General features: G+C 42.5%; 1 protein-coding gene across 9 annotated transcripts in view; it reads right to left on the minus strand.

The window, feature by feature from the left end:
- Nucleotides 1–1,981: 1,981 nt before the first annotated feature.
- The window catches only part of LOC135494918 (trinucleotide repeat-containing gene 6C protein-like), a 44,233-nt gene continuing 18,872 nt past the window's right edge, over nucleotides 1,982–27,342 (minus strand). For 2 of the 9 annotated variants that reach the window (XM_064783252.1, XM_064783323.1), the window contains exons 4-24: nucleotides 24,142–24,173; nucleotides 22,107–22,152; nucleotides 21,472–21,510; nucleotides 21,056–21,150; nucleotides 20,818–20,868; nucleotides 20,377–20,490; nucleotides 19,734–19,787; nucleotides 19,244–19,318; nucleotides 18,277–18,353; nucleotides 17,816–17,945; nucleotides 16,732–16,951; nucleotides 16,123–16,230; nucleotides 12,745–15,107; nucleotides 11,934–12,056; nucleotides 9,721–9,846; nucleotides 7,903–8,004; nucleotides 7,675–7,732; nucleotides 5,648–7,450; nucleotides 4,915–4,977; nucleotides 3,828–3,898; nucleotides 1,982–3,161 (exon numbers count right to left, since the gene is read on the minus strand). In XM_064783252.1, coding sequence (XP_064639322.1) covers nucleotides 2,661–3,161; nucleotides 3,828–3,898; nucleotides 4,915–4,977; nucleotides 5,648–7,450; nucleotides 7,675–7,732; nucleotides 7,903–8,004; nucleotides 9,721–9,846; nucleotides 11,934–12,056; nucleotides 12,745–15,107; nucleotides 16,123–16,230; nucleotides 16,732–16,951; nucleotides 17,816–17,945; nucleotides 18,277–18,353; nucleotides 19,244–19,318; nucleotides 19,734–19,787; nucleotides 20,377–20,490; nucleotides 20,818–20,868; nucleotides 21,056–21,150; nucleotides 21,472–21,510; nucleotides 22,107–22,152; nucleotides 24,142–24,173 — 6,251 coding nt within the window. In that variant the 3' untranslated portion in view covers nucleotides 1,982–2,660. Of the gene's footprint in view, nucleotides 3,162–3,827; nucleotides 3,899–4,914; nucleotides 4,978–5,647; nucleotides 7,451–7,674; nucleotides 7,733–7,902; nucleotides 8,005–9,720; nucleotides 9,847–11,933; nucleotides 12,057–12,744; nucleotides 15,108–16,122; nucleotides 16,231–16,731; nucleotides 16,952–17,815; nucleotides 17,946–18,276; nucleotides 18,354–19,243; nucleotides 19,319–19,733; nucleotides 19,788–20,376; nucleotides 20,491–20,817; nucleotides 20,869–21,055; nucleotides 21,151–21,471; nucleotides 21,511–22,106; nucleotides 22,153–23,125; nucleotides 23,176–24,141; nucleotides 24,174–27,342 lie in introns of those variants that run through there. The other 7 variants (XM_064783296.1, XM_064783270.1, XM_064783278.1 and 4 more) reach the window with 7 other exon arrangements.

The raw sequence follows: 27,342 nt of genomic DNA on the forward strand, positions 1-27,342 counted from the left end.
GTGTAGCAGGAGAAATAGTCCAATGTCTTTCCCAAATGATGACTTTCTAGTATGTCACATGAGGGATATATAGTCCCCCCTCTTTCCAACTTGTGACTTGTGTATAGTAGGAAGAATAGCCCCTGAGGTTCACAACGCCCCTGACGTTCACAACGTGTTCGCCTCCCACAGCCTGTAGCTAGGGAAGCAGGAGCTATAGTACCAGATGACAAGCATCAGTGAGTCTTGGGGCACTGGGCTATCCTCCCCTGCTACGCAAGCCACAAGTTGGGAAGGACAAGGGGCTATGTATTCCTCCTACTACTGTACGTACTAGAAAGCCAACATTTGGGAAATATAGGGGACTATTCCTCCTGCTACACCAACCGCTCGTTGTGAAAGACAGGGGGCTATATCACCGGTTGTTAGAGACTGGGGTTTATACCTCCTGCTACTCCAGCCACAGGTTGTGGAGACAGGGGCTGCTTCACGTGCCACTGGTTGTGAAAGACTAGGTACTTACTATACATCATGCGTCACCAGCACCAGATAGTGAGAGGCAATGGACCAAGTTGTAAAAGGTAGGTGTTTCTCTTGTGTTTGAAGGACAGGGACTGTTCCTCCGGCTATGCCAACCATGGGCGTCACCTCACTTGTCTCGTTGTGACTGATTGTGATTCGCCTTGTTCAGCTCATTATTTGTCTCCCAAGATGTCTTCTTGATGGGTCTCAACACGTTGTGACCACTCCTTGAGGCATGTATATGTCACATCTCGTTCTAATCCATCACATGGTCTTCGTTGGAGGACAAATTACAAGCAGGATCAGTCACATCTAATTCTCACCGGTAAATTTGACATTTTGGGAGACATGCCACAAGCAGTAAAAGGAACTGTTGGTATCAGTCACTTCATGCCCATCATGGACGTTTTGGGTTACATGCTACAAGCATCATTGGTCACAGAAATTTCACACCAACAAATTGGACATTGTGCAAGATGTGTCACAAGCACGATTTTTGCCGGTGGCTGGTGTGGAAGGAGGAATAGTCCTCAGTCCTTCACAACTTGCGACAGGTGTAGTAGGAAGAATGGTCCCTGTCTTTCATGATCACAACATGTGCTGGTGTAGCAGAAGGATTACAACCATGGCTGGCACAGTCGGAGGAATAGTTCCCTCGTCTTTCACAACCTGTGGACTGGTGTAGAGAGGGAAATACTTGTCAGTTCTTGTCCTTCGTTACCTTTGGCTGGACTGGCAGGTGGAATACCCTCCCAGGTCTTTCACAATTTGTGGCTGGTGCAGCAGTCTCCGATGGAGACAGTTACAAACTCTCCCATCACTTCACCAACCATGCTTAGGCTTTCATTCCAGATGTTCTTGGGGGTCACGAAGGCTCCTGATCAGTTTTGCAGCATCAAGAGGTCATTTAAAGCATGTTGGTGCATCGGTCCTGCAGTTAACCCGGAAATATTCGCGGCCATTTTTCAGTTTTGTGAAATGGCATCTTTTAATGGCTAAACTTTAGAATCCCTGATCGGAAATGACGTAGTTTGATCGCATTCAACTATAAATCCATTGAACAGTGGTGCTTGGTTAGTCAACCGATGACCTTTTTTTGGGGTGTGATCCATTCCATTCACGGGCCATACATCCATAGAGGGATGGTGTCGGGATTCGACTCCTTTCTCTCCATGTAGGATGCAGGATGGAATTCAGGGTAATGTGATTGGTGGAGATGGGAGAATATTCGCTGTTAAAAAGTAGATCCTTTTCAAGCAGTCCATGATAGTTATATTCGGGGTATTGGGGAGAGGGCAATCACACTGGGGAGGGGCATGCCAACTGGCTGTTTCCAGAAGTCCACAGCAAACATCTCAGGCTGTGGAGAGATCAATAGCTTTCAGAGTCCTCCATTAGTTCTTATGATGATGCAATGATGATATTGACCATCTTGCACAAAAAAGAACATCCAAGCTGAAGAAATGAACAAGATGATAAGTATGCTAAGTAGTAGAGGCCTCAGGCCCATCACAGGCCTAAGTAACTCCTTTATTCACCAGTAGCCACTAGATATTTACTAGCATCACACATGATAAGACAAGACACACAGATCAGAACTGCCGCGACTGCTTCGAGACACGACATCTTTGACATGGCTCAGGTTCAATAACGCAGTTAACCATGATAATATACACGTGGAAGAGATTTTTGACTTGAAACTCTCAACAAAGAACGATTGCAAACAGCACTGGAGTCCAATAATCTTGAGGATATTTCGTTTATACGCATTATTTAAAATTGTCCATCCCAATTTATCATTATCATCATCATGACCATTTGAGGTTCCATTGTGCTATAATGACTATATAGACTTGTTTCAAAACTGGCATTTGTACGTCTCAAGAGATCTCACATCTTACAAGTTACAAAGAACAAATTATCTATTAGATTCGGAATCTGAAAGACATTTAGTACTTGTAAAGAAGTTTTCTTAAATTAAAAATAAAATAGTGTGCCACTTCTATGAAGCTCAGCACCAAATACTTGCATTCCATCAATGTGTTCTTTGTACTTGGCATGTAGTATCTCTTTGTGGTAACACAGAAAAGCAACTATCAATAATACTGATCTCCATTTCAACATAATGCCAAGAGATATGCGAGATCAGGTCGAGTGCATTACATGGATTCCCCACCAAGCAGATCACCGGGGAGTAAGCCATGTGACAGCCCTGATGATCCCCACAGGTTAGACGTCCCTGTACTCCACATGCCTCCTTGCAGACCACCCAAGTTCGCTCCGTTCCATTGACTGGTGTTGCTCTCGTATTTCATATTCATCTGGTGACCCTGGGAGCGGATCATATGTTGTTGTTGATGAATAGCAGGCTGGGGAGTCGAATGCGAAGGTGTTTGCTGCGGCTGAGACTGCTGTGACCACAAACTGGAGGAGCTTGTATTGACGTTCTGATCACTCAACTGAGCAAGATCGTTTTCGTTGGCGAATTCGGCCATGATGGTAGTGTTGCCCAGGACACAGGCATTGAGTGACTTCTGAGCTTTCATGGCTTCATCTCTACTTTGATACTGCACCAGTGCCTGGCCATAGTTTAGGTTCAGATGGAACATCAAAAGCGGTCCATGCTGCATGCATAGAGTCTTCAGAGTAGACCCATCGATCTGAAAGTCAAGAAATAGATTAAGTCATCTGATATAAAGATTGGAGAGCTATGGACCCAGAAGTGTTCAGAATCAAGGAGCCCTTATATTGTCAAAGCAGTGTCCCAAGTATTCTATCCTCTACCCCCAAACCAACCAACTTTGGGATTGTTTTCACTCTTGATAGCCAGGCTATTCATACCAAGGGCAGTGGTCAACAGTTTGGGACTTATACCTCGCTGTACATGTATCCACCTTCTTGGAATGAAAGCTAAATTCATACCTGTAATGTATACATTGGAAGCCAATACAACACAACTTTATTAGTGTTAGTGGCGATTCTCAATGAATCTGATTCGAAATATATGTACAGTGCCCAAATTTCTTTGACTACACCTGATATTTCATCACAAAAAGGTTTGTGTGCACACATGAATCAGCTGTAAATGGTTTTACCTCCCCTCTCAAAGAGATTCTGTCTCAAGTACAACAACTTTAGGTCGTGCAGGATCAGCCACTTCATAAATTTGACGATACATAAGAAGCAAAATTTAAGCTTCTGTCAAAATTATGAAGGGTATCGGGAATAATGATTAACCAGAAAAGCCAATTTGTTAATAAGTTAAAACTACTACTAGCCTACACCTCGGACAACACGTGTAACACGGCTGTGTGTCACTGACTTACCTGCGGAGTAAGGTTCTTAAGCACCAGCCAGTTGGAGGAGGATGACCTCCCATCCCAAGATTGATTGGAAACTGGAAGATAAGGAAGTGGAGAACACTATCATTTCTGAACACACCAAGGACCAACACCAATTCCCTTCAACAGGACAGGATTGGTTCCTTGGGCATTTTTTCAGACCAATCCAAATGCTTTTTTTAGTCATGGACATAAATGAAATGAAATGATAGACAACACACACTGAATATTCAAAGAAATGTTTGCAAAAGAATAAAAACATAAGACTCAAGCAGAAGGTTTTTGTTCTGGAATTTCTCAATATTTTGTGAAAAAATATCTGAGATTCCAAAATATAAGAGAAATACAAATGAGATCCAACATTCAAATATGTTCCCCAATTTTTCTTTTCAATCATTTTGATTGTTGACTTCATTATCTTCCACTCCATAAAGCGAAGACTAGGACATCGTTATCTGCCAAGAAATGACCAGTGATTGGCATTTGAAAATACACAGCCAACAGGGAATAACTTATCACCTACAAGAAGTCTTCGAATGCTGCAAACTCATGTTTTCTAAGTCTAAGGAGACGAATGGTCATTTCTGGGCAGATATCAACAGACAACTTGCTCAAACTTAGAAATGTTCATTTCAAACTAAAAGTCTGACATATTCTTATTTACACTTGAGCACCAACTTTATACCATTTGTCATAAACTTGACTGGAATCAACATTGAATAGGAAATGAACATTTCTTAGCTGATCAAGACAGGTTTGCTAACCAAAACCATGACTGAGAGTGATGATCAAGACCAGTTTTGGAATTGTACTTCATAATGTTTTTATAAAGTTTGATCATTTTTTCATCAGTCTATGATATCAAATGAACTTGCAAAACATGGTCTTGATCACAATCTCATGTGTGTGTGTGAGAGTGAGTAACATCTCTGAAAATCCAAGGAGAACCAAGCTAAAGAACCATCTACACACTAGCACCACATTGAAGCAGGTGTGTGTGCGATCATTGATTGCCCTACACCACTATATTGACCAACAACTTCGGCAACAATATAGAAAATGCCTCTTTTACCATTAGCATTTCTGCTGCTTTGAGGAGATGAGTCTGGCTGAGGTGGTGCACCTTTTTTGGCTCCTTCAAGCAAAATATGGAAAAGCTGTTAACTTGTGAGACATGAATTCTGTGATCTTAAACAATCTCCAACCGTAACCCTTTATGACATGTTCTACCAGTTCATACCTCATGCATCAACTCCCCCCCCCCCCCCCGAGCTGATCATTTTTGACTAAAACTATCCATTCTTTATCACAACACGTTCATTATGCCAACCGACAAGACCAGAAACAACACAATTATCTATGAGCTTAACAAACACTGTATCCCGCGATACGAACAAGTGTCTTTAGCTGGATGATCAATGGATACCTACATTTGTATGTTGTTAGTAACTGGAAATGCACCGTAATTAAAACATGAAGAGTTAATGGTTTTATGACACATCACCAAGCATAGCGAAAGAAAGCAAGTCATGAACTAGATGAGCTGGTGGTTGTTTCATCAAGCTGAGTTGACTCTTGACGTACATGTTCTGGCACTTGACCAGGTCCGAGGTCTTTGAAGATTTCGAAGCTTCACAGCCAATAGTGATCATGAACAGTGCATTTCAAAACGCCTTTTGCAGGTTGTACAGTATCACTAAAGGCTACAAGGATAACAGCCAAATCTGTATTCAAAATGTCAGTGTCAGAGTACGTGCAAGTGACAAGACTTAATGAAAGAACCCCAGCTGGAGAGAGTCACTTACCTGCAGTAAATGCAGACTTATCACCGCCCCAAGAGATACTGCGATTAAAGTTCGGTTGCTGTTGTTGTTGTTGTTGCTGTTGTCCAGAAGACGAGCCCCACAGGTTCTTTTGATTGGTCAAGCCTGGTGGAGGGCGGGTGGCAGCAGCTTTGGATGGCACTGGAACTCCCCAAAGCTCTGAGGTCAGGGATGTCGGCGTGATTGAGGCACTATTTGGCCAATTACTAGTTTTGGCTTGAGGGATGGCAGTGGACTTAGGGAAGTTGCTGTATGCCCAAGTGGAACTGCTCGAAGTGGAATCGCCAGTAGTGTTGCTCACAGCCTGTTGCTTGGTCAGGTTGTTCAGGTACTCATCCTTGATTGTGTTAACACTCAGAGATCTGGAAATGCTGCCTGGAGTAATGTGAGGGTCATCTTCTATATTCTTGTTGGCCACCCCTTGCCAAGGTTTGCCTGGAATAAATTCTGGGATCATATCGTTCAGGTTGAAGGTCGAGCCGGCTGAGTTTGGTGGTGTGGCGGAAGGCGTTCCACCAAGAGATTCCTTTGAAGCGTTATCCGGGTTCTCCTTGCTACTCTCCAATACTGAGGAGACACTGGACGTGGGGGTGGCAGTGGTTGTCGGCCAATCACTTTCTGAGGTCGAGGTAAGAGCAGACCAAGTACTGTCACCACCAATAGATAAGGAACGATGGAAGTCAAACTTGGACGACTGAGCCTGCAGATTGCTACTGGAATGCGATTGAGTAATAGGTTTGGACCCTGGAGCCTTGTTCAAGGTTGAGTCGGAGATAGGGGGAGTGCCGCCAGAAGCTGGATCATCTGACATGCCGTCTTTCTCTGGTGATGGAAGCTTCCACTGTGTCAATCTGGACTGAGTCTGCTGCGGTGGTGCCGCATCTTTCATACTGAAGTTACCAAATTCTGACTGGAGTCCGCTGACCAGATCGTTTGGAGAACCGCCTTGCATATCCTTCATGCCACCAGCACCAGCTTGCTTGTTGTAGCCCTGCTGAGCCTGGGTCAGTTGCCCCTGGAGGATTACGATTTGTTGCTTGATCTTCTGTATCATCAGGTTGACTTGTTCCAGCTGCTGTCGTTGTGCCATTGGATTGTTGACAGGCGTCTTGTTTTGGATCATCTGTTGCTGGGTCATCAGGCGCTGGAGAATGTTCTGTTGTTGCAGCAGCTGTTGGAGGATGCTGAGCATCTGTGTGTTGAACTGCTGGTAGAGGATCTGTGGACTGATCAAACCTGCTTGAACGGCCATGCGCAGCTGTTGAACTAGCTGGTGTTGGACAAGCTGTTGCTGGACTGACTGCCCACCAGGGATGAGGCCACCACGCTGTCCCTGTGCAAGGTTCTGTCCCTGCTGCAGCACCTCTTGCTGTTGTGGCGGGGGTTGTTGTGGCTGTTGCTGTTGTGGAGGTGGCGGTTGTTGCTGCTGCTGCTGCTGACCTAACAATGGATGCTGAATAATCTTCTGCTGAAGCGACGGACTAATACTGGTATTTGTGAGACTTCCAAGACTAGAGGCTGTCAGACTAGGCCCCTGTTTGAGGGCAATGGCTTGTGGATTTGGTACTTGGCTTTGAGCACTGGAAAATGGCTGAGTATTTTGCATGGAATTAGGAGGCACATATTGATTACTGTCAGAATGAATATCTGCATGTTCATCGTTGCCATTATTAGCACTGTCATGAAGACGCTGCATGCTTCGCACCTTGAGGAGGGCTGCTTTCTGTGGATCGGTCATGTCTATGTCTTTATTCCTGTCAGCATTAGCACCGGCAATCAGATCAGCTGAAATGAAAAGCAAAACATTCCACAGTCTTGTCAAACCTGAGATACTCTTTGGATGCATTATTTTACAGCTAAAACATAGGAGACAAAACATTGTCATTGGCTATATTATGATTCGTTTCTTGATCTTGAACAAACAACAACATTTAATAGTAAGTGTCTGTAACAACATCTGGCAAGCAGCCTTACTAGATTCACCTAGCCACCAAGTAGTTTCTACTCACCAATGGCACTATCGAGGTTCATGTTATTGCTTATCAATGCATTTTGAGCATCCTCTTTCTGAAAAAACAAAATATTGCAATTGATTAATAGAGGCACCACCAATCAAACTGCATTGCTATAAACTGAGATAGCTAAAACCACCTATGACTATAAATGTTTCACTGGTTTCTTGCACCACTGGTTTCTTGCGCAGATTCGGAGAGAGACCAATCTGAAAGATGACATACCTTAAAGCCCATGTCCATGAGTTGCTGCAGCAGTTTAATTCTCATCTGAGGCTGATTCTTGTAAGAACCAGCCATGGTAGCACCCTGAAACGACACAGCATCCTGCACATCAGCTAAGTTTTACTGCCAAGTTCAGTTGTGATTGGATGGACTCTGACACATATCATAAACAGGTCATGATAAAAACAGGGCAAAGACGAAATTTCCAAAAATTTACTTTTGCTTCACTATTTACTGTATGTGGAACGTCATGAATGATACTGATATATATTATTGCACATGTTCGAAAAGCAAATCAGAAGGGTTTGATTACAACTAAATGTTGTATTACAAGCAGTAAAACTAGTCGATTTCAGTTGAATAACTTGTGTGGCATTGCCGTACTTGATGCAGTACAGTGATACACTGTTTAGACTTCAAAGGTTTATAGAAAGAAGAGGTGATAGGAAGCATTCGTTAGAGAAACCCCACAAGCTCCAGCACAGTTTGGATGCATTTCATCACTCCGTGTCACACTAAAACAAAGGCACACAGAAAAGATTCAACAGATGCCTTTCTTTAAACATATTTTCATGTGGTAGACATTGCCAGTGCAATTGGATGACTGCTTACCAAGTCTTTTAAGGTGCTTGCAACACTGACCTTGACAACAAGTTTACTCAAGCCAGAGTGAGTCGACATATATAGTGTGGCCCTGCTCATAATTGACTTTTTCAGCAGCAACATCCCCCCGCCTTGACTTTTTCAGCAGCAACATCCCCCCGCCCTGAGTTGGATCTTTATTCATAGAGATAAATGTTAGTATTGAAAATTAACTGAAGGTGATCATACCATTCCTCAAGTGATATTCTTTAACTCAAGTTTGTCTTCAGGCAGGTGAAGTTAAATGTAAAGTGTTTCATTGTTGAGAATGGTATCATCACATAAAGGGAAAGTTATTTGTAAGTGTGGGATCAGAAAGTTAAATGTAAGATTTACAAATGTTTGTACGGTGTGATTTGAAGAAAGAACTGGTCAGCCACACGTTAGAGCTGATCACTCATTTGTGGCCAGGAAGCCATTACAGAATCTTTAGTATTGACTACCAAAACCCATCATCTTTGTAGTATGTATAAGTTGATAGAGCATAAAAAAGAATGGTTCAGAGTAAACTCATTTGAAAATGAATATGGAATTTTGGTATCTCATAAAACACTGAATGAGCTGTCATAAAACACTGAATGAGCTGTGTTTGTAGAAGATGCAGACTGGTGACGAGACTTGCGGTCTCAGAAGGTTTGGCAAAAAAATGTTTTTAAATGCACCAAAATGTTTAGGGAATATTAGAATTATTAATTTGTGAGATAAGACAGGACAACAACTAGATCAGAAGAAGAGAAGCACAACGCAGGGATGTTTAGTGTCGGGTGCGGTCAACAGGTGGAGACAAACTGTCTTTAGCCTACAACCCATTTTGGTGCAGTAATAGAGAAGAGAGAGTGAAGCAAGACCGGAATGGAGGAGGACAAAAGCAAAGCAGTGGATGCAGAAATGCGATGTTACAGGTGCAAGGAAAAGCTAAGAAGTGCGGAGAATGGAGAGGGTGAACAAAGGTGCAATCTTGAAGACTGAGAAGCAGGCTGAAGAAACACGACAAACACCCTGTCAGAAACGTGGACGCACAACCCCAAACTATTGGTGGGAACGGGTCAAAAAGCAAATTAAAATCTAGTAACTAAGTTGGCACACATCGCATGGCTACTTGTGAGGTACTGTAAAATGTATCAGGAGTGTGTGAAGAATCTATGTACTAATTTTTAAAAGGTGCATCATAGCTACCTTCATGGCCGCTTTCTTTTTAGTCCAATCTTTAGCACTACTCCAAGAAGCATTCTCCTGAACTACCGAATCATCTTCTCCCCAAACACTCACATCATCCGGCCAAGCTTGGCCTGGTTCGTTAGGCTGCAAATTCAATCAATAATAGATCTCGTCAGTGCTACCCAGATTGGGAAATTGCTCCTCCATTTTTTAGGGCGAGGTTCGAGTTTTTCAGGATGGGTAAACTGGGCACTCGCCACTCAAACTCAACTTTTTCAAAGTCATGGAATGAGCAATGTGAAAAGGTGACCTTTAGTTCATGTAATTCTTACTGGGAGGGAAACTAGACACAAGACACAAGACAAAGACAACACTCTGAGGAATGATATGGAAATGCCTGGATGGCATGAAACTTATCATAAACTTGATTACAAATCTTGGCCTTGCATCCTCAAATCCCCACAATACCTTTTTCCCACTGGGTTTAAGAACTGGTGCACAAACGATTCCTATGCCTGTGAGAAGGTTCTGTCGGCTATTCAAATTCGAGGAAAGTCAAAAGGCAAGCAGGAAGACCATGTACAAAACAAGAATCTTAGGAGGAGTGGCTGCTTCACTCACGGGAGGACCGAAAGATGCCTTACTTCCTCTGGGCCTGGAGTGGGAGGGGTGGGTTCAATTCCCACCAACAGACTTGGACTAAACTCAGGGGCATATACTAATGACAGCTTCTTACACAAACAACAAACAGTGAATAATCCGTAAGTTGGTCCACACACTCCAGGGCGACAAAGTTTCTAAAGCACTTATTCTAAGAAAACAGATCAAGTTCTGTAAGGAAAAGAGGCAAAGGCTGGAACACTGGAACAAGGAATCTAAGATGGTTGTGAGTCTTGAGGGATAAGGGTAGCCAACAGAAGGAAGGATCTGCGACAGTGGGTTGCAGGGTAAGGCCAGACCACCTGATCCCAACACCTTCACACTATTACGGCCCAGAGAGCCGAGACGGAGAGGCAGACTTTTCTGTTCATGGCTTTAATTTCAGGAAATCTCGTTGTTTCCTCTAATCTGGAAATCTGTACAGTGGTGCCCGAGGTGGCAATACAATGAACAATTGTTCATGGCTTTAATTTCAGGAAATCTCGTTGTTTCCTCTAATCTGGAAATCTGTACAGTGGTGCCCGAGGTGGCAATACAATGAACAATTGAAAAAAAGAAAAAGATCAGATAATTCGTTTTAAACCACAGATATCAGTATATTCAGGTCACATTTCAGTTTTGCCCCTTGGCGATTTGGAGATCAAACCATCCTCCCATTGCAGGCCTTTGGACTGATTCAAAATATGCTCAATAGTTTGGAAATATCCAAAGTGAAAGGCCTGCTAATGGCAAGATGGGTCAAACCGCATGCAAATTACCACCCCTTGCGCCACAATTGTTTTTATCCTCTTGGTTGATTTCGGCCTTTAAAAATGTGGTTCTCGAACCAAACGCCAGGGCAGGGAAAACCAATCAAGAAATCAGATTCTCGGAATCCCGATTTTTGAGAATTGGGTGGCCTGGACAACAGACAGGTAGAAGAGTGCATCTCGTTGCAGGCTACTGTGAAGAGGTGGACAGTTTGGAAATTATGAAGTCCTTTTTTCTTAATCTTTCAATTCACTTTGTTTTGTAGTGTAAAAAACAACAATTAAATGGCACAGATGACAGGCACCTTGGTATAAATTGATGCTAAAACTGAGAAGAACTAAGGCTAAAACGCAATAAGGACAGTTCAACTCTTCCTAGTGATGGAAGAGAGTAAAATGGGATCAAGGCCAAAAAATTTGGGTAAAAATCACAGCTGAATTTGTTCATTTATGTTGTTTTAGTGAATTGCAAACTGCATAATTTTGTTCAACTTAAAAATAACTTAAAACTCTAACCAAACACAAAGCCTACATTATAATAAACTAAGCAAATCTGAATAAAATGGGTAAACAATAACACAATGAACAAAACAAAACACCACTTTCCAGAAATATTTTCGAAAGGCGTCATATTTTTCCAATGAAATGCATCGTAGATACCTCAAAGTATTGTCACAATACCTTTTAGATCTTCTCTCTGACGACAGCTCAATCGAAATGTATTCTGGAAAATGATCACATTTGTCGTTTGTCCACAGAAACAGGACTCATAGATTTGTTGCTATGGTACAGCTAACAAAGCAAGGTAATCTGTCGGCCTACCTTATTCCACGAGTCGATGGTTGTAGTACCCCAGCTGGATGATGAGGGTGTTTTGGGCTTAGCACCAGAGTTCCACTGATTAGCTTGATTTTGAGGATTGTTTTCCCAACCGCTGCCTTTTGCCTGCAAGGATGGAGAAACAAACACTTGTATAACTCGACTGCAGGAAACGATCAATCTCGTTGGATGAAAGGCTGGCACTAACACAATTGACCCACCAGACACCATCGGTGACCTCAAAACCTCAGAAACTGTGCTTGCACCTGACAGAGTTTCATTCATACATGTAACAACAATAGTTTCACCTTGTAAACATGGCGCTCAAATTTTGGGAAGGAATTGTGTGTGTCACGGATTGGTGGAGAAAGTGCAGGGGACCAGCTCCTGTATGAAACCATATGATCAAAGGCAGCAATCATTGTGTCCACTTTCCCCAGGAACCTGATGTGACCCGTTCTTGGTCTGGCTGCTCACTGAGCATTCCCATCCAGCACTCTTCTATTTATGTCCCAATCAAGTCAGAACCATTCAACTCAATACAAGTACCTCCATATGAAGACTTTTTAATAAAGCCATTCCCCAAGTGACAATGACATAACTTGTTATTATGACATGAAATAGATTACCACGTTCAATTCTCCACAACTCAATGTGCCGAGGCCAACAGAGCCCTTTCAATTCTCAACAGTGAGATGTGAAAAGGTCAATATATACACACTATTGATTGAAATGATGTAACCAATGGACTTCAGGTTCTGGGACTCCCAAAACTGATCTGCCAGGTGAATTTGAAGAAGTGAACATGACTTACCTGCGGCGGTGGACCAATAGCACTTGTCCAGAGGGCGTTTCCTCCACTGTCAACTTTCTGCTGCTGACTGATGTCACCCCAACCCCTCTCAGGCTGACTGGACGGTGGTTGTTTATCCCAGACGGCAGAAACATCATCTGGCTTTGGACGTGGGGTTGGCGTATTAGGTGTAGTTGGAGTGCTTACGCTGTTCCAGTTGGAGACTGGTTTCGTCTGACTGGCAGAAGGATCACCCCAATACGACGTGCCAGTATCGATGTTTTTCCTCTGCGTTGGCGGCGAAGGTTCTTCCCATCCCATGGGCTTAATCTCCTTTTTCTGCAACTGTGGTGGAGGTGGTGGAGGTTCGGCCCAACCGCCACCTCCGCCATTCCCACGATTATTTCCACCATCCCAACTTGATGTTGAAGTCCTCTGAGGCGGCATCGCAGGTGGCGGCTCCCCCCAGCCAACAGGAGGACCAGCACTATTGCCACCACCAGCAGCACCAGCATTTCCAGAAGCACCGCTACTGGCTGCATCACCCCATCCACCGGATGGATTGCTTTTCTGACCATTATTATCACCCCATGAACCTGAACTGCGATTCGATCCAGCACCATCCCAACTCGACGTTGATCCTCTTGGACCAGGAGCAGCACCCCAGTTGGTACCCCCACTGGTATCTGGAGGCTTGGGACCTCCCCACTGATTCTGACCTTGGCTGTGACTTCCATTAGCACTACCCCAAGCAACATTAGCACTAGGATTGGGATTAGCACTTGTATTCATCCAGTTGTTCTTATCCGGTTGTGGTTGCTGCTGTGGAGGAGGAGGAGCACCCCAGTTGTTGCTGGATTCCTGAGGTGGAGGCCCGTTCCACGTATTACTACTCGCATAATCATTATTATCACCCCATCCTCCTGATCCGGAGCTGGAAGTTGACACTCTTGATTCGGAATTCCAATTCTGTTGCTGAGGTGGCGGTTGAGGAGGTTGGACTACAGCATTTGGCATCGCTTGTTTCTGGTTTTCCCATATGGCAGTTCCGTTATTGACTTGTGTATTCCACACATTGGAATTAGCACTCTCGATCTCACGGCGTTTAGTGCGAGGCGACACTTCAGATTCCCACGACAGATCCTGTTTGACTGGTCGCTGACCCCACCCATCCTTTGCATTCACAGCACGAGATATCTCCATATTACCTAAATGCCTCTCATTAGGTGCATTGTTTGCAGCAGTGTTAGAAGGATTACGAACAGTATTGGCAGAAGAAACGAGTCCTTTCCCGGCAGCCTGAGCCCAGGTGCTAGGTTGAGTTTTGGCTGGATTGGCATTCATTGGCGTGTTCATTGGAGTGTTTTGGGCGCCCCACTGAGCTGGAGGTGGGCCCTGTGCAGTGGAATTTTGTGGAGGTGGAAGATTTCCCCAACCACCAGACTGTTGAGGGATACTGGTCTTGTCTGGTTGTTGTGGGTTCCATCCTGTCGCCGGATTAACTGGGTTGGGACTAGGCACTGGACTAGGTTGCCCCCACCCCTTCGAGTTGTTTTGCTTGGCACCAGGTGCTCCCCAATTCTGCTGTTGGGTAGCACCGCCCCATTGGTCTGTTCCATTCCTTATTGCAGTTCCATCACTCTTACCCATATTACTGGCATTTCCTGAATCCGATATGTTCCAAGCAGTGTCCTGATTCACTTGGGGTTTATGAACCCCTGTACCCAAATTACTAATGCCCTGCCATAGCACAGGATTACCAATAGCCCCTGGTGGTTTATTGGCAGCCATTTGAGGTCCATTATTGTCAATAAATTGAGCACCAGGTTTTTGTGCTTGCATGGCATTTTGTGGTCTCTGATTGCTACCTTGGGCAGCATTGTTCATCCCCCAGCCACCAAGGCCAGAGTTAAGTGCATTATCACCAGCTGCAACATTTTGAAAGCTTTGCATATGAAGTCCTTGGTTGCTCACAGCAGCAGAGGTCGGCGGATTACCACCCCAACCAGTGGAGTTCATATTTCCCGAGGGATTAGCAGCTCCGAAGCCCCAGGGGGAATTAGCGTCCATTTTTGTGTCATTAGGAGTACCTCCCCAGCCATTGGAAGCACTTTGACTTTTAATGGCACTTGACCCCTGACTTGACTCTTGACCTTGTTGCCCTGGATTGCTTGAGCTTGATATCACAGATCCTGATTTGACTGATGCGTTGTCATCACCGGCTTCGGAGGCATTCGAGCCCTGGTCGGCACCAATCGATGGCCATGCCTCCTTATCCTTTGTGTCGACGATTATGTCATTCGTGTTCGCTGAACCACCCCAGCTACTCTCAGGGTTCTGCCAGGTCCCGATCTCCTGGCTATCACCCTGGTGGGAAGCAGAATCTGAAAAACAGACCAATGCAACATTTAATCACACAGAAAGAACATTTAAGGACAGTTAATTTGGTGAACAGCCTGTAACCTGAAATATTTTGTTTTGGGGATTCACTTTAAACTTGGTCTGAACTGAAAGGGTCAAGAGAAAAAATAATCAAATGGCTATCCTGGAGGAAAAAAAGAATACAAGTGGGTTATGCCAAAAATAGGAATCTTATCCTTGAAAAAATTCAATTATGGGAAGGAAAAATATGTTAGGGAAAAAAAAGGTCAACATGATTTCATACAGGTTGTTAGACTTTGCATCTATCTTCAACAGTTTCCCATCAACGGCTGGTCTGTCAGCAGGCTAGATGAGGAAGAACTCTTGAAAGCCAATCTATCATTTTACAGTGAATGTCACTTGCCACCAGTGAACCCCTTTCCTTCAATATGATGAAGATAAGGCTTAACTGGAGCTACAGCTACAGGGTAGTGCAGTGGAACTTGACTACAGAAGCACGCAGACCACATCAAGGCAACAATAGACAAAGTACAACATGTCACGCACCCCACATTAGCTTTCGACACTTTCTTAAGACAGTTAAAACTGAGAGATCCCCAGGGCAGCAAAGGAGAATCAAAATTTCCGTATTCAGTAAGCTTGACTCAGATATCAGTTTTTGTTTTTCACAAGGAAGGTAAGGTGAGGAAGGAACAACTGATCAAGTGGAGCTATTGACAAGTGTTAGAAGAAACCAGCAAGTGTTCAAGCTAATGATGCCTGCATACCCTGGGAAAACTGCCAAGTGCCAATCAGATTACAGGTCAAGTTCAAATATGATTTGACAACAATGTCGGAAAGATTAGTAGTTTTCCAGGTTCAAAAGGATCGAATAGTCTCAGTTTTAACCTCATAATAAACCCATCCATTCCATGTTCAAAATGACACCACTCAATAATTTTCAGTTTCGCTCTCAGTTTTACAATGACGCCACCCACTTCCCACTTGTTACAAAACCTTCCAACAGCTGACACTTACATCCTTCTGTCCACCCACTACCCGTAGTTTGAGGCCCCAGGCTCCAGTTATTAGCCTCATCGTCATCACCCCAACCTGGGCCTCCCCACTGAGAGCCCTTTTTACCACCTATAATTAGAGAAGAACATTGCATGTCAAAGAAAGTAGAGCATTTACTGGCTCGCATCTGAACCACTTCCCTACCACTTCACCTGACTTGGTTAGTTTGATTTTTTGTCAGTTTTTGTCAAGGTCAAGTTCAGGATTTCATGTTTAGAAAACAAAGACTGGTTAGTATATTCAATGGATTCTATTAACAGACCTGGCCCTTTGTGGCTGGGTCAAATACCGAATCTTAAACAAGAAGGCCACCCTGTTACAGTTACACTAAATCTCAGTTGATCCAGAAGAGTGTGCACAATGGTTTTCTGTTTCGGTACTATCTTGGTCAATCATGTCAAACAGTGCCCAGTGCACACAATAGTAGACATTGCTACAGTAGCAGCCCTTCAACAGCTCCCCAAATCCCAACACAGAATGAAAAGCACGACTAAAATGAGCCGAATAGTTTAGCACACTTGTTGTGGATCAACTTGATGGTACCCAAAAGAAACACAAATTCGCCCTTACCTTGCTGCATTTTTTGCTGCTTCTGTTGCTGTTGCTTTTGAGCAAAGCGAGGCGGTACCTCACGAGGTGGGTATTGTTGTGACTTCTGTTGCTGAGTCTGTAACAGCGGAGAGCTATTCTGTTGTGGAGACTTGGGTTTATTATTCACAGCCTGTTGTTGATCAGTCTGTTTCTGCTTCTTCTTCTCTTCGTCTTCTTTAGCTTTTTGTTCAGCTTGTTGCTGTAACGAGAAACAAAGTCAGTTTAATTAGCTCGGCCATTATAAAGAGTGACCACCTGCAATAACGAAGCATGACATTCAAAAGCACATGAGACATTGTCAGACTCTATAATTTCATGTTACTGCAATGGCTATTGAGCATTTACATGTTTAACACTGCTAAGAACTGTTGTCGGATCAAGTGAAGACCCTCATACATTTATGATTTAGTCCAGAAACAGTGGTAGCATAGTAACAAATTCAAGTCACAATGCTCTACAAGGTGTGATAGCTTCCAAGCTCAGAGTACTGATAGTATCATGGCTGGGTTCCAAATCATTCATCTTGTGAAATTATACATCCATGGACTGCAGGAAACACTACTTTCAGACTTGGTTTTATCTTCACTGAAGCAATATCACAGTCAGATCACAAATTCATACCCAATTCTTTTAAAGACATGATAGATCTGGGACAAGACTGGCTAACATGATTAAGTTAGAATCTTGCTATTTATACCAGAAATAGTGGTTGAAAGTGGGTATGTGAGGAGCCATGGCAAGTTTGCCCAAGCTCCACGCAAAGTGTCCAACAAGTGACAAGTGAAAATCGTACCCATAACCAATGCGTGCAAGAACAAGCCTGTCATAAGTGGTAAAGTTCAAGACATGCAATTTGAGCATGTTGCCCTTAACCTTTAAAAATTGATCTCGCAAGCTTCCATGACACAAGATTTGGTTTACTTCAAGATAACCATCTTGATCAAGGCTACTTTCGAACAATACATGGAATGGCCAAAGTGGTAAAATCGAGCATTTCCAACCTGAAGTTGTAGAGAAAACCAAGCAGCAGTCCTACGGTAAAGTTTCCCAGGGGAAAGGTTACCTTCAGCTGTTTAGCAGCAGCAGCTTTTTTCTTCTTTTCTTCTTTTTCGCGGCGTTTTTCTTCGTCTCTTAGACGTGCCTCCTCCTCTTCACGCTCACGTTTCTCTCTCTCAATACGCTCCTTCTCTTCTCTGCAAACAGATATGGAATTAGAAACTCGAGGTGACCAGTCAAACCATTCCATTTTTAACTCTGGTGAAGCACAATAATTAGTATTCCACAAAATTTTATTTTGTGTCGCTGGAAGCGCGTTCAGTGTATGATCTTTTTGATTGAGGAAAGATCACCAACTTTGGATGGTTCTCACAAATTACGGTTTTTATGAATATCACAAGGCACTAACATATCCAGAAGTGGCAGCCGAGGTTGTGGGTGACATGACAATTCCACCCAAGCAATGTTAGGTGAGACATGCTATTAGTATCATCTAAGGAGGCATAATAACATCACCACTTTACCTACTTTTCTCTCCTTCGCTTATCTTCAGCTGCTTGTCGAGCTTTTTCCTCTTCTTGACGTTTTTGTTTTTCAATTTCAGACTGAAACCAAGACAAGGACAGCGTTGAAAATGCTTTCAAATGGAAAGGAATCATTGACCAGAAATCAAATTAGTAATCATCTGAAGGACTGTCATCACCTTCAATAGTTGTTTGGATGAAGAAACTAATGCCCCATTAAATTGGCTCTTCCTTTCAGTTTGCACTGCTATGGGCAATTTCATTGGCAAAGACACAATCAGGGCGATGAGCTCAAAAAGTGTTTTCTTTACAGATGACATAGTCCAGATCTACATTGTCTACATCCTGGACCCTTTTCATCACCATCAGGAATACTGTATTGTTGTTGATACACAAGACACTACCTAATACACACAGCAGACAAGTACCCTACAGGTAACATGCAAACTTGACGGACAAGTAGAACTTATTTCTTTTTAGTTTTAGTACAGGGTGGACAACAAAAACCTACACATTTAAAACAAATGACTGACTTCACTTAACAAGTTGCCATGATACGAGATGCTGTGTTAATATTTAACTCCACAACTGTCCAAGACAGAAAAAAAAAGGCGTGATCTTACATAATTTTATGACAGAGATGTCTAGTTACATTACTTTGGTAACTGTTAATTGCTCAGCGTTACAAAAAAGCTGTGATGTGCAATATCACAGACGCGTGATTATTACATCAAGTGTTAATTTGTGACTAAACATGTTAAATGAGTCTCTCATTCGAGGCAAGAGAACAGAGCAAAGCATAAAGTATGTATCCCATTGTATGGGCTCCTGATCAATTTATTGAATATTAGTATTTTTGAAGGGCATAGCAACAATCCATGGTATCAGAAACAGTCCCATGTTTCATTGATGTCTCCACCTACACAAACATGAAAGATCTTTCCAAACAGTCTCCAAATGAATTCACTTACTTGTTTCTTTTTTTCAGCGCGCTCTTCTTCTAATTTAATCTTATCTGCTATCTCGTCAGCGATAGCTTCCATCTCCTGTGAGAATAGAGGAGAAGCTTTCAATTAGACTGATCACTTTAAAGTCGGCATCAAACTCAGGGCGCCACAACAATGACAGTCTACAAATCATTTTTATTTATAATTTTATAATTTTTATTCGTAATTTTAATAGATTTGACTTGTTGTGAATCTGCTTGAAACATCCAACGCAGAACAAAACGTCATCAGCTGAATTCATGGACGGTCCCTTAGAAACAGTAAACTGCTGGGAAAATTCACTTGAAATTCTCTGGAAAGTTCTTCACCGAGCGTTTCACTATCTGTGTCTAGTCATGCATGAACAAACTAACTGTCACAGTTATGTTGAACACTCAGCATGCAGCATTCAATTGAGTGTTAGGGGAGCTTCTAGCACTTGACATATCACTAAGAAAGCAAGGAGAATACATACCCGCTCCCGCCTTCTCTGTTCAGCGGCCTTTTGTTTCTTCGACTTAGGCTTTGGCTGAAAGAAGAAACGGCACTTTCAAGTAACTCTTGCCTTTTCTTTACCACAGAAAACAACGCAACACCTCCCCAGGGAACCCATTTACCCATCTCTAATTTATCGATAAGAAAAATGCCCTTCTGGCCTCAACACCCACACACCTACTAACTACTGACACAAAGAAAATACTGCGTCTCATAACAGACTTATCCATCATAAATACCCGATTCAACAACATGTAATAAGAGGCGTTTACAGGAAGAGAAACCAAACATCGCCCAAGCTACACTCACAATATCAAGTATCAAACCCAGGAAACCTTTTATGACAAGCTCAAATACCAACATGTCCCTTCAGCGCCAAAACTAGTATGATCAACAATAACATTATGACAATGCCCATACAAAAATCTAGCAGCTATCATTAAAAAAAAACATTGAGAGGAGCTGACAAAATAGGTTAAGTTTACATAAGTCATTTCGAAAGTATTCGTACATCTTCAGTAGGGTGACATGACTGTGTCACACCCTTCATTCTAAAAAACGTCCTCCATAAAGACTGACACTTTCCAAGTCAGTTCCAATTCTGTGCAGTATTTTTTATTTACCTTCGACACAGGCACTTGATTCGATGGTTTAACCTTTTGACTATTCAATTTCTTGGAAATTTCTTCTTTCGCGGCTTCTTTCTCTTCGAGTAAAGTCTCCCGCAAAATTTCTAACTGCAAAGAGCACAATGCAAACATTATTAGATCAGGAGAGAGTGCACTCATTAATAACCCCATGTCCACTAAAGTGTAGGGGGAAACCAGGGTCCTCCTAGAGGGCTCTTGTGCCATCAGAGAGATCAACCATCTCAATCACATGGAGAAGTATTCGGACTGGGAGTTGAGTTAAACACCTCAAATTTGACAGGCACAAAGGCTTTAACACTAACTTTTTACCCACAACAGGAGTGTGAAAGTTGCATTATGTATTGAAGTCCAATTCAATGCTAACTTCTAAATAATCAACTGACATGAAGAAAGTGACTGGGAAGATCAACTTACCTTCTCAGGTGTAAACTCATTTGGAATGAGCTTACCTTTCTTTCGTCGATTCTGAAAGAAAAAAACAAATTATTTTATACAACAATTCCTATGGTTGGAAATATTATGAACGTTGCGGTAGAATGTACCTTTGGCTGATATCAATATCACAATATTTTGGGGAGATAATCATCATTTGGTGGCCTATATCAGTAACGGCCGTCTGCTGATGCTAATGATCTGCAGCATGAATACTCACCTCAACGATTTCTACAAAAGTTTCAAATTCCTGCTCTCCTGTGTCGTTCTCCTCGTCATTCTCTATACACATGTCATCCACCTGGCCACGAACACCTGCAACAAACAACAAATTAATCATTCACAGTTCTGTTTCCATGTCTACTGTATTCTGCACCTGTATCCAACCACTCCAGCCAAAAGATATTGCCAATTTTGCAAACAGCTATCAATAAGTACACAATAACCACAGTCATTGGCTAGTTATCAGGCATGTCAGATAGTCAAGTTCCTTCCTTATTTGTCTCACGGAATCAGTCTCTGTTCTAAATACCACTTTCACAGAACAGGGAAAACTGTTGAAATGATGAAACCGATGTGGTCAAAGAAAATAAATAGGGAGGTGTTTTGAAATTCCAATTTAACACTGTTACTCACCTACATGGGTATTTGTGAAAAATGCATATATACTGAGATCTGAAAAGGTGGGATAATATAGAATTAGAACAGAAAAAGAATCAATTCAATCCCAAAAAAATTTCATCAACTAGAGTGGAAATTGGAATAAGCCTTAAATATTTTACTCCCAGCCAAAGCTGCTTATTTCTCAGTTTCTCAGTAGCAGACAGTCTTGCTATGATCACAAATTTCTTTGAACAAATCATCATTCATTGCGCCATATTTCAACCATATTGACTTGACTTGACAATATGCCAGGAAACAATAAAATGTAAGTTGCAGCATTCATTCCTACATACAGTTTATGCAGGAACTGGAATGTACCTTTCATATTCATATAGTAGGCCAACACGGATCTACTAACATCAAATGTGAATGAGTGAATACCATTTTTGGCTGTGCCTGTGCAGGCCTGTACAGAATGCCAGTGGCAGCGTTTTTTATGACACATTTGTTCAGCAGATGATTTATGATGAATGTCTACTTCCTGAACTACACTTGGTCCATATCCTACAGTGAAATATAGCCATGTGGGCATTTTCCGGATAAAGTCTATTGAACTGATTCTTATTTTATCCTGGAAATGGAAGTGTTCAATTAGTTGGATATCTTACCTCCTTTTCTGGACAAGAGGACATCTTTAAAAAGTTTGAAGAAAACCTAAAATGACAGAAAGAAACCAACATAAAAATCACTTGGCAACTCTAAATCTAGTTTTAGATCCTCGGCGGAGGAGTACAAATTACACTGAATCTGAAATTAAATTCCACATTGCTGCAAAGACAAGCGACATCCTTTCATATCACCTATCTTATAACTGTCATGTTTTTCATCGAACCTTGCTGACAATAAGATGAGGTCAAGTTCAATATTATAAGAATGCAGGTTTGGCCCCAGTTGAAGTCGGAGTCCAAACACAGCCGAGTTGTTGCCACATTGTAGGACCAGGCCAAGGGCTGTAAATTTGTGAATTTCTGAGGTCTGCTTCAGTGCTTGACTTCGATTCAACCACCAAGAGTGAAGTCATGGTATTCAACATAGTTTATTATTTGCTAGTATTGGTAACAATTATCCATCTCCGGGTTACCAGTAAATTCACAATCCAAGAGCGGAGATGACGTAGTTTGATGCAATTTATCATTTATAAATCCATTAAACAATGACACATATTTTGTCTTGATGCTGTAATCGAGCATTGGTAACTCATTCCCATCCATGAAACTCAGGTGGTAGGCATAGGTGTGGGCAAATCACCCCCAAAATATACGAAAATAATAGAATTCTCGGCTAAAATAGGCAATAACTTCATCCTAATTACCTAGAGACTTTGGTTTTTTCAACACACAAGGGCCCCCATCAGTTATTTGGTGTGTATTTACCCTACAAAACTACTGAATTATGCATAGCGAATGTGTACATTATCTCTGTACACATGTATTCAATACACGGTGTACATCGCACTGTACAATGAATACATTGAGAGGCCATATTTATTTCAAGTCGGCCATTGCAATAAACCTCTCAAATAAGCACATAAATTCAGATGAAGATGATGAAAACGTAGATGAATATCCACAGAAGATATTAGATTATCCTTCTTCACAGTCCTTAGCAATCCTTATGGAATATTTACCTTTGAAATACCACAATCTTATCCTACCCTGTGTGACTGCACTAATGTACATGAAGCACTACGCCATGCACTGATATTCAAAACTGAGGGACCATCTCCAGAATGATAATGACTTCAGAGAATATGAAATTTTGGAGTCAGGGTTTTTCATTTGAAAATCACAACAAGATACAGGTAAAATACTAAAATATATGGAAATACATTCTTCTTCTTTTTGTCCCAGTTCAGCTCAGGTAGTTTAGTGAGCAAAAAAATTATGTTAGTGTTATACTTTTTATTTCGATGAAATGGTCCCTTTGCTTACCAACTATGAGGTATACTGTGATTATCATGACAAAAGTGTGTGCTGACAGTTACGAGTTTATTATTCAGTTATTTTTTGAAAAGTCTTGCAGGTTGATGCCCCTTGAAAGTACTTCCTTGCATGAGGAGCGTACTGCTGACCAGAAAATCCCGCAATTGTCATACATTCTCCACTGATCGGGCAACTAATCCTCTCACAGAACATTTGCCATAACATGAGAACCTTTGATATATGGCCAATGAAGCAGAACAGTTGACAGGCGGACTGGGCACACTAAAGAAACTTGAGACTGTCAGATAGTCTGCATCACTTTGTAATGGGTTTGCTACCGTTACCACACATCCTGTCCATGTAAGTGAAATTCTGGTCGATTGAATTAAATTCAAATATTGAGAAAAGGCAAGGTGCTGTGCCCTGCTAAAATTCTTTAGCTGAAGCACTAATATCCTTCATCCGTCATCTATCCAGGTACTGAGTTACCATGGAAACCAGCGGGAAATGTAAGATTTGAGATCCTCCAAGCTGGCAGTGTAGGGTGCATGCTGTATAGACGGTTCCCATGATTGGAACAAGTATCTACAGCTGTCACTCGATCCCCTTGAAAATACTTCGATGACAGGTTTGGAAAGAAACCCATCACAGCGGCAACTGATTGTGTTTCACCATGGTTCCCCAAGTATCTACGTTAGGAAGTCGTATATGTCATACATACCTTATTACTGTCTACATCTCTATCTTCATAACCTGAAAAAGACAAAATCATCAAGTATGAGAAATCACATTCCAATTCTCTCATGAGGGCAGCAGTGGATTAGAGCTCATACACTGCTGATGAGGGTTTATATGGTCCTTTTCTGGAGGGATTAACCTGAAAAACTCTGATGGCAGGGTAGAAAGGGGCGAGGCTGGGCTCCCGGTTTTGTTTCAGGACAGGGAGGGTCAGTTGTTGTAATTTGTGAGATTTCCCTGGGCTCTACGCCAATTATCATTAATTGTGTTATTTCAATTCAGTAACCTTTTTTTTACTTTGACACAGCATACTGAATTGTTTACCTGGGTTAGAGAGTTGTAGGCTATATATGCCTAGCTAGGCTATTTCTGTTTAGCTTTATTTATAGAAGATACCAGATAGTCTAGAGGAATCGACTCAAAGAGAACACAAGCCAAGACCACAAGCCAAGACGCTACTGGGAAGGCTTTCCAAACTGCACATCACCCCAATGCAGCAAAACTGACCAAAGAAGTAACCTTCCCCAAGATGACCTTCCAAATTAAGAAGCCGTATATGGTCAATAAGGTCCCACAACACACGGTGGGCTTGGAGTAACAGGGCCGTATTTCACTTCTTCCTCCTGGAGGAACTCTGAAACCCTTTTTGTGCGGCTTGTGGTATTCGACTCGATGACTCGACGACGCGATGACTCGATGACGCGATCAAGTTGGAATCTTTTTAAAGAATATCACTGCCTGGACTGTAATTTATACATAGAATCATAAGTGGAGGAAAATAAAAAAAGAACCGATCATTACCAACCCCTTTCCAGCTGTTTTCACCGTATCTAATCCGACCATTTTTCGTTTCCTACAAGTTCGCATTTTTGATAAAACCATGCGCCATGTTGCTATGCAAGCTTACCGTCAATACAGCTAAATACACCTAAATATAGCTGGTTCAGATCAACCTCCTACCCAGGTTCTTTACGAGCAGAAATTCCAATGTTAAAATGACACGCGAGTTCCTGGAGACAAGGTTGGCTCTGGATATCCGTTCAGCACGGCAATATTATGGGCCGAATTCATAAAGGGCGTTTAAGGGTTAGACGTGTGTAACTTCTCCTTAATCAGTTTCAGGGCCTATTCATATTCTGTGAAAATTTATATGAAGGACCTGAATCTCTCCATTCAGTAGTTAAACGCTGTTTTAAGCTAAACGCCCTTTATGAATTTGGCCCTAAATGTCCTATACACCTTTCCAGAAATGGGGCGCTGAGTGTCCGAAATAGTGATGTCATAAGGGGAAACTAGGCCTGTGGTGGAGGGACAAAGGAGATAGTCATGGTTGACCAACACACTTGAATGCCTTTAATGACGGACAAGGGGGAAAAAGTTAGTTCCAATGCAAGCCACCAATTTCGGAAAGCATGTATAGGGGCTGATGTATTGGGGGGGGGGGGGCAGATGTCAAGGGGCGGAAGAGGGACTGAGTGACTGAGTCTAAAAAACTGCACATATGCGAAATTCCGATTGTTGACAGACTACCACATGACATCTGACATTGGCCACTAGAAGCTTGTTTGTCAATTAAATCTTCGGTCATTTTGCATGCTATGAAACTTCCGCGAGTCCTTTAAATATCAAAATCAATCGCGGGGACCAATCTTCAGTGGCCATGGCTGGGGGGGGGGGGGGGAGGGGGCACATCCTTCTACATACCGTAGCTGGGTATGGGAAGGCCGAGCTAAAACCTCTGCTGTTGCAGCGGTAGCCCGGAGACCAGGATCATGGGATTCCGTATTTTAGCAAAATCCATAGCAACGATCGCGTCATCGAGCCATCGCGTCGTCGAGTCATCGAGTCGAATACCACAAGCCTTTTTGTGCAACCCACCATTATCTTTTGCAACTCCTGAAAAGTCAGTGTCAACCTCAACGTGTCACACTGCATTGTAGACCTGACCACCAATGACTACCCAAGGCAATCATAACAACAAATGAAAACCAAATCGAAAATGTGAGAATTTGATGGAGTTGCAAGTCAGTGCACAGTCGCCATGGAAACAGGTTTATAGATTTTTACAGACCCTCAAATCTATGGCTATGCTGGTGCCTCCAATGATACTGGTAGTGGTAGCACAGGCGACACTGGTTCTAATATTTCGTACAAGATATCAGGAGTGGAGCAAGGTCTCTCTTGAGACTTGGCAGCCAGGATCACAAGGTCAATACTCCATTGAGAGGGGACCACCACTGGTAGAAGAATAACAAAATTTCTCGACTTTGATCTGGATGCACATGCGCATGAATGGTTAATGTAGAAAAATCTGGTGCCTGCATGCATAACCGGACAAAAAATCTGCACATTTTGTCCACCGCAGAACTGAGTCAAAGTCTTCCAGTGAGAATTCAAGGTCAATTCATGTGTATGCTGACACACAGGGGTCACTCTGTGGAGGTCAATTCTGCTCCTTTTAAAGACTTTTTTCGAATTCAGAGGGGAGGCGTGCATCCAAGGAGCTTACATCACCAGTGGAGAATGGTCAATTTGTGACATATCGTGATCCTTTTCACTCTGTCACACCAGACAACCACGTCAATATTGACAGCAGTGGCTCATATCATCGACTACTAACAGTCACTGGGTTCTACCTATGTATAGAACTGTTATTGATTATCCTAAATCATGCAGGCTTTCATATTCACTGATCACTACTCATGTATTCAATATACCTGTATGCTCCAGAGGCTCTCCACCGATGGATTATTTAGGGGGTGACATAAACATTAGCCAAACATTGCCAATAGCTAAATATGTAAAGGTCTTGATCGGTACAGTAAATGCTAACACTAAATAAGGACCAGTGGATATTTCGTGAATTGATAGTTTCAAACTAAAATACCCCATCTCCTGCCAAAATTTGCCAGTATCAGTGACTGCTTGGGTGAAGCACACATTCTACAAACTTGACGGAGCCCACACCCTAACAGACCGAACGTGTTTCTTCGAAGTGGGCTACTCAAAGGTTAACCAATCAAATTTGGTCGGCTATAGTGAAGTTCTGATAGCTAGCAGTCAATATGGATCCAATAGCTGATGGTCAGCCTCTCTGGGTCCAGTTCTTCTTTTTCATATTTAGAATCTCTGAGTCTGCAGGAACCTTCCTCTCCTCACAGAATAGACACTAGGAAGAACTGAA

Source organism: Lineus longissimus, chromosome 1, assembly GCF_910592395.1.
Source record: "Lineus longissimus chromosome 1, tnLinLong1.2, whole genome shotgun sequence".
NCBI lineage: Eukaryota > Metazoa > Nemertea > Pilidiophora > Heteronemertea > Lineidae > Lineus > Lineus longissimus.